Here is a 12,465-nt window from a genome sequence, read left to right on the forward strand (position 1 = left end):
TGGACCAAGACAGGTCCACCCTGGGATGTACAGCGGCCTCGGTGCTCTGGATCGCAGACAGCGGGACAGTGCATACCGACACTTTACGAGGTTGAATCTGTTCAATCCACTGGACTGCCATCAACATAGCAGACAGCTCTACTGAATACACAGTCAGGTAGTTGGATGTTCTTTTGTAAAGACTAACACTAACCCTAACCCTACATCAACAAACCCGGAGTGACGATTGACTGCATACAGTTCTGTGTGAGGATGAAGCCATTCCAAATGACCGCCCCATCACCCAGTTATCTGAATTATCTAGAAGCTCTAACACCCAACCTGCTAACAATGAAACGAAAAGCAGTCTTACCACCTGGACTGTTTGAAAAGAGCGACCTCAGTACAGTACATCTCCGACCTTTTTTTGGAAGCGCTGGCTAAAAGAATACTTGCCTTTGCTACAGGAGCACCAAAGCTGCAGAGAAGAGAGACAAAGTTTTGTTCCAGATGCTAGAGCTCCAAGTGGTTCCTGGTTCTGAAGAGTTCTGGAGACACATCCAGACAGGAAAGGACCGATGCGATCTGCACGAGTGCAAACCAAGACTAGCACGCTAGACAGGCCAGTGACCAAACGTTTGTCTTCTCCAAGAAGCTGAAACACAAGTTATTAGTGATCTCTCCTACACATAGAGGAATGTTTAGTTAGTTTGTTTATTATCACATAGATGTATTCACTCCATTATGAATATGTATTGAATTGTTTATGCCCTCCTGCCGTTAACAACTAGGGGCCGGTGTGTTGGAGCCATAACGTAGTTTGTTTTATTTTATCTTTGAGGGAAACACAAGGTGAATTTCCATATGCAATTCTGACATTGAACACAGGGCGGAGCGTTAATGTAAAAGTGCATAGGTAAGTGCATGTCGTGTGGTATCTTGTAACTTGTTAGTGTACATGTAAGATTGAACAATGCTGATTTAATGCTATTCACTGGAGAATGAATTGTTTGTAGCCTAGAACACGCGTCCCGTCAGTGACACACATGAATGTATGTTTCATGTCTGTGTTACGATCATATTAGGAGCATGATCAGAAGTATAAGAAACCTTCTTATTCATATCCCTCGCTGTATTTGCCTTCTGCCTGGGTTTTCCCTTTTGTTATGATTATTACTACGTATCTGGGCATCAAAGTGTGGGGGTCAGCGTTGCAGGGTGTGCAGCCAGTTCTGGTCATTCAGGTCTGCTCGGCATCTGAGTTGTGGGTATATTTTTATTTTGCTTCATTATGTATCACTTTTGTATCCACATCTTTTTGCCTCATGATGGAGAGCAGTGTATACTCATGCTCTGAAGATAAACTGTTATCATATTCAATAGACAAGATAGACAGAAGGGTAACAATTACACCCAGGTTCCCTAAAGCTAATGATATGCTTCATGTATCATATTCCCACATGTCTATGAACCTTTCTGTCTTAATTGCTCTGGTCTGTGGTGCCTGAATTCTTTGGCCCTGACAAACCACTGCAGATATCAAGCGCTGTACGAGGAGATTCCTGCAGGCGAGTCGTAGCACGAGCAAACCCCCCCCCCCCCCCCCCCCACACACACACACACACACACACACACACACACACACACACACACACACACACGCGGTTGTAGTCACACTCACACATGTTTACACACACATATATGCACCGTCTGGAACTATCAAGCATATCAAGAAGCAGGGCGATCAAGCAGCCTGAGAGAGAGAGAGATAAGTCAAACCCATGTGACTAAATTCCCACAGCCACCACAACATTCACACTCTGACTGGGGGTCGGGGGGGGGGGCTCTCATTAACCCTGTGAGTCTGAACCAGGGAGGATTAATGCCACAGTGGCTTTTCATGATCTGCACAGAGGCTGGTGTGTGTGTGTGTGTGTGTCCTTCAGTTGAGATTTAGTAGGCTAACTGAATGCAACCCCCCCCCCAGATGTGCTGGAGAGCTGCTTTGAGTCTAGTTGTTGGTTGAAATACAGCGACAGTCACTAAAGAAACAATGTTGCACAGATTGAATGTGCATTATCGCTTCTGTATTACCTTCTTACTGTAGAAGCTGGGTACTGTATATGTTACTGAAGATTCACATTGCATTGTGGGAAAATATTACCTTAAATGATACAGTAACACTAATTGGCTTCAAATGAGAAACTGTCCTTGATTTGAGTGCGATATTCAGTTTTGACATCGGAGCTCGGGACATTTACCTAGTGACTTCAGATTAATAGAGGTTCAATAGAAACGGCTTGTTTTATATTATTATTACATATTATTTTATTATACTGAACTGCCTGTGAGGGTGACAAAAATAAGATGTCCTGGCGTGTTTGTTAAAGTGTGATTCATGACTTTTTTTCGTGTTAAATGTTAAATATTGAACTGCAAATGCGTTTTTTGATCGCCTAAATTGCCCGTAGGTGAATGTGAGCGTGACCTCTCTGTCAGCCCTGTGACAGCCTGGCGACCTGTCCACGTGACTTGTTACAGCGTGGAGCCACCTCAACGTAAAGGCTGATCAATGTGTAGGACTCTGAGCAGACAGGAACCTCTCGGTCCACCGGATGCCTTTGGCAGGAGGGGGAGGACAGACCAACGGAGACAGGACAGGACTTCTTTCCAGGTGTTGCATGCGGCTCCGCCCACCAGCCTTCCGCCCCGCAGACTGGACTCTGGGGGGGGGGGCGCGGGGGGCTGGGCCACCGACACGACACGCAGACGCTCTCCAGAGTGGACAGCGAGGACACTCGGCACGCGGAGAGAACAGCGGGGGCGCAGCAGCTCAGCTCACTCGGTCCCCTGCCTTCACGCAACCAGCGCGCACGAGCGTCCTTCTCTTCGACGGGGAATCCGTGTTCTTCAGAGTTCGGCTTTCTTTTCTCCTCCGGGCTCAGAGCGGCGTCGCGGAGCTCCTGCACTCCGGACAGGATGTCGGAACTTTCCGTCAACGACCACCTCGAAGGGATTTTATCCGATTTTGAAGGTATGTAGGCTGGTGCACGCAGCTCCGGGCTGGATACCGCAGCCTGGAGCGAGACTAGTGCAACTATGGTAGAAAGCAATACAAAGCATGTCCTTTTGGGTTGTTTCCCGTTAATACCGGAGCCGTTTATACACTTTGATCAACACACAAAGAATGTTGATCCAGTATCCGGAGGGTCCGGGCTGTGATTGGTCACCTCGGGACATGTTTCGCTCTTAACTGTCATTTTATTGAGCAGTCATTTAAAGTAGCTGGGTTGATCGTCAGTATGGGCTCACATCAGGCTGGTACTGTGATCCGAGAAGAACCGGTGTCTTTGTCACAGCGCGAGGTCACTTGATAACGTTTGGTTCTGTGCGCCTTTGAGTGAGACTTCCAGTATAATTACCGCAGTCAGATGGAAAAGGGCCCGGACAGGTAAGAGAGAAGCTCTAATAACATAGTGTAAGCAAAGCCCCTCTATCTCTCTCTCTCTCTCTCTCTCTCTCTCTCTCTCTCTCTCTCTCTCTCTCTCTCTCTCTGTGTCTCTCTCTCTCTCTCCCTCTCTCTCTGTGTCTCTCACTCTCTGTCTCTCTCTCTCTCTCTCTCTCTCTCTCTCTCTCTCTGTGTGTCTCTCTCTCTCGCTGTCTCTATCTCTCTCTGTCTCTATCTCTCTCTGTCTCTATCTCTCTCTCGCTGTCTCTCTCTCTCTCTCTCTCTCTCTCTCTCTCTCTCTCTCTCTCTCTCTCTCTCTCTCTCTCTCTTAGTCTCTGTAAGACTCCTGCTCTTTTCTGACTTGGCTGAATGCACACATTTATTTTGTATCGTTCTCATAAAAACATTCTAGTGATGTATGAATACTTCTATGAAAAGGTAAAAATGGGAAACATTCTACAGAATGAACTAACATCGCTAACATTACCCGGGTCTGGAGGTTGCATGTGGTAGTTACTAGCGATAGCTTGACAAGCTATCGCACTCAGCTGTACTTCCTCATGTCATCACTGTTTGTGAATTGTAAAAGGGTCCATCTGTCTAATCAACGAGGCTCAGTAAGAAATGATTTAACTCTATACTGGATTCTTGAAGCCAATACCAAAATTCATATTTTATAGTTAAAACATTTGACACACACACAACACAAAGAAGTCATTCATGATGAAGATTGTGGTGAGCAGGACATTGGACAGTGAACGAGCAGGTTCCCCAAAACAGCATGTGGGGGTCACCAAAATATCTTTATCACAGCTGACTGCTGGTCATTCCACCTGACAGCAAAGCGCTCTGGACCGTGACATAGTTCCTAAACCTTGAACCCATGTTTATTATTATAAGCAAAGGCTTTTTATTCCGTCTCATTCTGAAGTCAGCTAAATATTCAGCCGTGACATGAATGTCTTAGATAACAACGAGCTACACTTTCTGTACTCCAACACGACAAACTGTGACAACAACTCCAAAGGTTGAGAAAAAGCTTTTGTTTCTCCGTCACTCCCTCAATACTGGACCTGTTTCATAAAGCGATGTCCTCATTAGTCACTTAGACACAACAACATGAGGAAATAGAGTCCAGGTTGCAACAATTAGCCAATCAACGCCCGGGGTGGTTTGTCCTACTGCTACGAGATGGTGGGTAGCGACTCGGACACAGTTGTTTTTCTGTTGGTGTATCACCAACCCCCCCTCCTCTGCTCATCTCCAGCTGTTCTCATTTCTCAGCGCAGCCGTAACAGTAAGAGTAGTTTAAACTTTCAGCACCAGAAAATGACGTAATCACGGCCTGCGCGTCGTGTGCGAAGGGTCCGCAAGTGGTGCTTGGTTGTTTTTAGAAGTTTTAGAAACAGGAGGTCTTAAAATCTTTATATGACTTCATATTTTGCAGCCAAATTAAATTGTTTACAGAATGTCAACCTTTGTTTCCTTATCATGCATGTAATACGTGACTTTGTTTTTACCGGGCTTGTATAAAGACAATACAGTAGTCCATGAATATGAGATATATGAGTTTACAGATAATTACAATCTCTCCTCGTCATTGTGGAGCTTGGTTTATGCCGGTTACACCTACAGTCTGTGGGCATATCTCTGGGTTACACTCGTCTTTTTGATGCTTTACGTTTCATTTTGTTTTATATCTCTTTCGGAGAATAATGCAACTACCAGCACATTGAGCATAGACACCTCCGTTTGTTCTGGTTTGTTTTGTGTGTGTGTGTGTGAGAGCTGTAAATATGTCAGCGCAAACCCAGATGATCGGATTGTCATGTGATCAACCTTTCACAAGCATACGTCGTCCGACTTGAGCTTACTCTGACTCTGTCGTCTGTCTTCTAGCCGTGTTCATGACATTGTTTGAAACACTGAATCAGGCAATGATTGAGACAACATGAAAGAGGAGCTTCAATAACTATGAATGTCTTCAGAGAGAGGACGGTGAAGGAGGAATCAACCGATTGGTTCTTCCTCATGGTGATCCATCATGTCCCGGGACCCTGCAGGGACAGTAGAACAAAAGCCCCCCCCCCCCCCCCTTCTGCATTACTTTCCACATTCTTCTGTTTAGACAGGTGTTGATCTGTGCCTCTAAACAAATTAGTGTAGCCTTTGGCCAAAGACCGCCACTGTTGCTGCATTTTCATTGCATTTGACACTAAATCCGGCCAAAGGACAGTACGGTACCTGTACTCGTAAAGATGCAGAGTAGCTAAAGAAATGGAGGGGGGTCAGCTTGGATAACTTGATCTTCTGTGCCACAGACACAATTCACTTTGTCCTCTACAATTACAGAGGGAGTCAAACTTCTCTGTCTGACCTGTGTTACTTCCCAGAGTTACCCTCTGGCAGTGAACCCGGTTCCTCCAGCAGCTGGGTTTGAGCCCAGAGCCCCTCGGGGAGGAAGATCATCGCATGTGACGGATCTCAATTTGATTTTAACAGGGGAGCGATTGTTGATGCTGGGCTGGCCAGTCAGCTGTGGAATGCGGGTGAAAGATGGTGCCTCATTTCCAGTGGCCGCTTGTGTTTTGAATCAGATGGACGGGAGCCACCATCTAAAGGCTCCAGATGTAAGGAACACAACTCTGAAGAGAAGATTCATTCCATCCGCCGTGAACCATGAGATAATGCTGGCATTCAGAACTTTCAGGGTTTTGCAGAATCGTCCAACATAAATGTTCTGTTTGAGGAACGGAACATAATTACTTCTGGAAACGCCGTGAGTCAGAGCCTCGACTTTTATTAATGATAAAATATAGTGACTCTTACTGCGTGTAAATTGCTGACTTAAAGGTGCAAGATACCAGATTGGGAGCATTTTGATTGCCTCTCAACATGTAAACGGCGAGTCGGAGGATCACAGTGCAATAGCTCGTCAGACTCTCTGCTCAATGCTTTGCTGATAAACAGTATTTGTCTAGATCTATTCACTCAGTGTGCATTTTATCAGGTACACCTCCTGTACAGTCCAATCCAATCCAGCTGTTTATCTGCTCACAAAAAGATAAAAGGCCGTCTGTTGTTGATGTTCCCCTCAATGATGTGTCCTACTCATGAGTGAAACTTTGCCTTCATGGGAAGGCTGTAAGTGATGTCACGGACCTCACATTTAGGAATGTCACGATACCAGAAATGTATTAGTTGATACCAAAAACCAAATACCAGGATTCTCCAAACCCAATTTGATCCCACGGTAACGTTCAATATATAAAATACATCTCAACATACGCTCCGTATGGCCTTTTGCAAACACATTTTGTATGAATTTATTCTTAATCCCTGAAGATCCGCCTCAAGTTTCTCACCAAAAGTGAAATTTTACACATTTCAACAGATCATTTTATAATTGACCATCACCCAATACTCCTTTTTGCTGAATAGAGCTTTTACACTTCATGAGATAACTCAAAGCGACCTCTGTACGTTAGCTGTTAGCTCTGTTATTTAACCGCTGCCAAACCGGCCAACAGCTAACGTGACTAGCTCTCCTGCTAACCTAAACATGGATTTGTTGTTCACAAGGTAGCATCATCCGCTCAGTCTTCTATCGGCCCCGGGGCGAGGGCACGCCGTCCGCCTCCGGCACTGATCCCTGCTACCTGCGTTATTGAAGCGAGTAGCCTCATATTCTCAGAATTTAGGCATCTCGACACACATTAACATTCCAAGCGTCAACGTGTGTCAACTCTCCAGAGAAACAGCGCTTCATCACGCACACTCCCTCATCGGCTGCCGTGCCTGGAACGCTATGTCGCATGTGCTCCACTTAAGGATGGGAATCGAAAACCGGTTTCTAGTTGTCGCCGTAAATAGCGATTCTACTTATCGATGCTCTCCAGCAGCATATCCACAATGACCTAACATTTTTGGTTTTAAATGAAGATACTATTCCTTTGAGTCATTTTACGTGGTGATGCCAATGTGACGATTTCCTCTATTCATTGATATTCAGATGTTTACTGTGTTGATAACATGGACACCCAGTCAGGTCCTAGAACTTTGTATTACCACTGACTTGCTCAATGAAGGCATTTTGAGTAGCCCAACGTATCCTGGAGTTAACACTAAATGGTATTTGTGTGTAAAGATTTATATTTTGGGATTACATCTTTAGAGGAGAGGACAGACCTTGTGTGAATCAGCAGCATGAGAGAAGGCAGTGGAAGGTTTGTGTGCTAGATTTGGAGGGAGAGTCAGGAGGGCGTTGGGGCCTTTGGGTGACATGGGAGATTAGAGGAGGTCAGGGGGGCTAAGAGCTACCCCTCCCAGCCCTGTCACATCCTGGTACTGCAGTCCAGCAGGGCGCAGACCCTGCAAGGATCAGAAGGGTCCCATGACTTACTGACCCAGCGACCACACACACACACACACACACACACACACACACACACACACACACACACACACACACACACACACACACACACACACTAACAGCGCGCTGTCTTTGCTCATGAAAAGTGGTACATTCCAACCTGCATTAACGCAGTGGAGCACACACACGCGTTGGAAACAACAGTTGGTATGAGATTTCTGAAGAATGTCATTAATACAGAATCAATTCCATATAGAGATGCACCATCTCTCATTATTTTTTTAATTCTGACCAGCTGATTCAGATTTTCTTTCACAGAACTATAATTGACAGCAAGGCTTCAGACTAACTTTTTTACCACTAAACATCCCAAAAAATTAATTTCAGTCTTCCCCAAATCAGTGTTAACCGTCAACAATTGTATCCTTTTACTTAGTCATCTATAGCGGTTATTCATTTCCAACATCTATTTTAAACTGCTGTGAAAACATCTACATAAAAAAAACCCGATTTATTCAAGTTTCTCACCAACACTACATTTCACAAGATTGCTTTTGAACACGTAACGTGATCATTTACTTTCGTACAATACAAATGTTCGCCGTGTGTGTGTGTGTGTGTGTGTGTGTGTGTGTGTGTGTGTGCGTGTGCGTGTGTGTGGCTGAGACGTTAAAACTCATGCAGCACACACGTGTAAATGACACTGTCTCTGAATACATATAGGTTGTACTGCACATGAACAGGCATATACACACTTTCCCCTGATCTGTAATGGTACATTTCTACTCAGTATATCTTTCTACTTAAGTGCATTGTGTTCTACTTTTGCTCTGAACTCTTCACCCTTTGTGTTAACATACGTGCTCAAATGTATCTTGCTGTTTGTGTAATAGAAACGTGATATTCTTATGAGTATTTCATATTCTTATCAGTAGAACTGTTTTATATACTTGTTGTGAAGTTGTAATCCATGCAGCAGCTGACTGCCTGCACCCATATCCTCTTCTTCGTGTTGGAGAACAAATACCTATTGTTTATTCACATGTTCTATACCTAGAGGATAAAATGTATATGTCCGTGTCTGTTGTTACACAGATAAAGCAGCTCTTATACTCTAACTATGCCTGAAACAGACAGGATGTTCGATGTAAACAGGCTTCCACCCTAGATCCCTCTTGTATATCATCTGACTTCTGTGGTGCACACTTGTAGAGTCTGAGTGCCTCTTCTCTGCGCAGAGAATAAATACTTTTAAAAGACAAATTCTGTTTGACGATATTCTTCATTTCAGATCTCATTTCAGTTCTCACTAACAAGTGTTTCCACCTAATTAGCCTAAATCCCACTCTGCCCTGAGCCCATGATCGCGCACGCACACACACACACACACACACACACACACACACACACACACACACACACACACACACACACACAGGTAGTACTTGACTTGTCTTGTAGCCATATTAGATCAGAATTTGGCATGACATCAGTGCAGGCTGTCTGTACTCAGACATGTCTGGAGTTGTCAGGCCGTTAAGACACTGGATCCGTTCTAATGAACCACAGAGAGAGCCGAGACAAAACCATTACTGCACAGAAGGTATGAAGAAACAGATCAGAACCGTCTGAATTCAGTCATGAGTTTAGACTCATTGTTGTTTTCACTTAGCACACCTCTATTCCTTGGTGATCTAATTGCATGTGCAGACTTCTTTGTTTCAAATATTTACCAAATATATCTGGTTCTCCAGTGTGACAATGTGAATGAGTTGAATACATGCACACCAGTCTACGTTTCCGCATACAGTTTGCAGGATGTCTTGCAAAAAGTTATTTTTAGATTCTTCTCACATTCACCTGCAAATGTCCAGCAACACCAGCGACTTATGCAACGAATGTACCTAGCAGGGTTTAGGAAAAGATCATGGTTTGGGTTGAAAGAAGTGTTTGTTTTCTAAAATAACTGTTGTGTAACTCACATACTGTAGGTGCCGCTAAGTACGTCAATTACGTAATACAATTAAGTAAAAACTTGACTTTTTAAATGGAACACGAACAGTGGTGTCCAGGGTTTGTCCGTTCACTCTGACCTCCTCCTTCTTCTTACGACATCATCTGACTTTCTTAGAGGCAGCCCTGCACACCCTGGCTCCCAGTTATGGGGGTTATTTACTAATGACATTACATTACATTACATCACATCACATCACAGTCATTTAGCAGACGCTTTTATCCAAAGTGACTTACAATAAGTGCATTCAACATAGGTATTCAAGAGAACTGCTAGTCACCAGAAGACATAAGTACATCTCCTTTAAACAAGCATCTAAGAGCATGAAGCAGAGCATAACTCAGAGCCAAAGTACAGAAACAAACTAATATGAATATAATAAGTGCTACTATGTTTTGTAGGTATAAGCATGAACAGTGAGTGGTTAAAAAGTGTCCTTCACCGCCCCAAAACCTCTCACCTGTACAAGTTCATGTAGCTGCTTGTACTCTTTTAACTGGTTGACTGGTTCTTGGAAGGAAAAAAAACGATTTCTAGATTAAATTTGACCACAACTTCGTGGAAAATTAGACAAAAAGCTCTAACGACACCGGTGGAACAAACCATGAAATCATCCGTTAATGAATTGAAATGTATTGTCCTCGCCCTGCAGCTTTAAATTCAGTTCATTCAGATGTGAAGTGATGTCACCCAAAAAAGACACAATATCCATATTATTGTCATCTTCTAAAAAGAGAAGATTGTCGGTGTGTTTCCTGGACCGCCGGTTACAATAGAAGTGCTCCGGTTATAGGTCCGGGTCAGGACTGAACAGCATCTGGGTCCGGACCCGGACCGTGGTCTGACTATTAGTGACCCCTACAGAATGATTTTTGGAAATGACAACTGGATTCACTTTTGAGGGTCAGTGTGTTGTATTACTGCAGATAGTGGCGCCAAGGATCCTAAAAGTAATAAGTATCAAAGTATAATTTGTCTCTAATATCTATTTATATTGACTGGATTTATTCAAGTTTCTCACCAACACTACATTTGACCAGATTACATGTCAACACCAACAACTGTATGGTAACAAATATCATAGATGGCAACAGCTATAGCCTCAATAATATGAAGAGAAGCATTAACAATTCCTGGCAAACATAAGACTAAACTAGTTATGAAAACAGAGCAAAACTAACAATAATTAACGGACTACAATGTTATTTGAACTAACGTGCTCATCTGGAACGGGACGGTTGCGTGGCTCGGGTTTTGCCGCTTGCAACGTTGTTTGGTGGCAGTTGGTACCTCGTGGTATGGAACAGGTGGCCGTTTAGAGCCGGCCGACTGCTTGGTCCCCAGAAGTGCTCATTGCTCATTACTCGCTCGGGAGATGAAGAAGAGTTTTGGTTGTTTGATTGCAGCCCAAGTGAACTTCAGCAAATGAGACACGTGTCCAAATGGCACCGGCATTACAATCGCCAAGTGTAAAGTAAGTGTTTCCTAGAGCATACTGGTTATAATTCACCATACGATAATCATTTTCATATAATGCCGTCCTGAATAATGGTTGTGAAGAGCCTTAAGCCAAGAAGCCTATGAGCGCATTGAGACCCTAATAACTGCGTTCCCTTCTCACTCGTGGTTAGAACGTTGTTACACAATTAACAACCCACAAGTAACTCTCTTTAAAAGCATACAACACCATGGCACACATCAATTTGTAAACCTAATGAGTGTACAATTACAAAATGACATTACGGCATTCTGGGTAATGTTATAATTGACAGCTTGTTGCATAACAGGTGGGAGAGGCTCTGTCGACACGATGCATTCATAAATTTTTTGGTTTTAAAATAATCCAACATAGCCACTGTTGTTGCCAGTGGTGCTAACACTAGCCACGTCCTTCCCCTCGGCACGAAACATGTTGGAAGACGAAGAGTGCGATTACGGTCGTCGGGTTCGAGGCCGTCAGTAGCACCAGTGAAACGGCAAAGTCAAAGGTCAGACATTTGCCCGAGGCATCGCATATGCAGCGGTGGAGCGACATTACCAACGCAACAATAATCCACCTATGAAGGACATGGTCCTGCTAGAGATCAGATTGATGATTAAATCACCGGATTCAAGGTAACATTTATCTATCCTGACATTATACCAACAACACCGACGTACAGTCGCTCACTTTTCTACTATAACAGACCTGTGGTCAGTTTATACAGCGCTTATACAACGATTTTAAAATATCCTAACGAATGTTTTGTTAATATCCATGTTGATATTATGGTGTTTTTTGTTACTTTCATGCCAACAAAGCCACATTTAATTGCATTTTTGGCATATTTAATTCAGTTATTTTTAAGTGCTGATATTTACTACGTTCCAGTTTGCACAATATTCATTATTTAACATTCTGCAACTGTTTCATGCATTCCGATTTCTTGGTATATTGTATAATTGTGTGTGGCCAAGCAAACCCTATTGTAATTGAAGCCTTCACTTTAAACATGAATTTTAAAAGTTTTTTTTAATGTTCAATTTACTCCTGACTGCAGAATAAGCCACCATACACCTATATAAAAGGCCCAGTCATGCAAAAAAAATGGCCGTGAATGCGTCAGATTAAAATAAAAAACTACTGCTCATACCGCCATGCACTACATC

At 43.5% G+C, this 12,465-nt stretch overlaps 1 protein-coding gene across 1 annotated transcript in view; it reads left to right on the forward strand.

The window, feature by feature from the left end:
• Nucleotides 1–2,834: 2,834 nt before the first annotated feature.
• Nucleotides 2,835–12,465, forward strand: part of septin12 (septin 12) — a 55,285-nt gene continuing 45,654 nt past the window's right edge. The window contains exon 1 of the mRNA XM_068724755.1: nt 2,835–3,013. Within this exon, the coding sequence (XP_068580856.1) occupies nt 2,959–3,013 (55 nt within the window). The 5' untranslated portion in view covers nt 2,835–2,958. The remainder of the gene's footprint in view (nt 3,014–12,465) is intronic.

Source organism: Cebidichthys violaceus, unplaced genomic scaffold (genome assembly GCF_023349555.1).
Source record: "Cebidichthys violaceus isolate CVI_PGR_0920_01 unplaced genomic scaffold, fCebVio1.0.p SCAF_32, whole genome shotgun sequence".
Lineage (NCBI taxonomy): Eukaryota > Metazoa > Chordata > Actinopteri > Perciformes > Stichaeidae > Cebidichthys > Cebidichthys violaceus.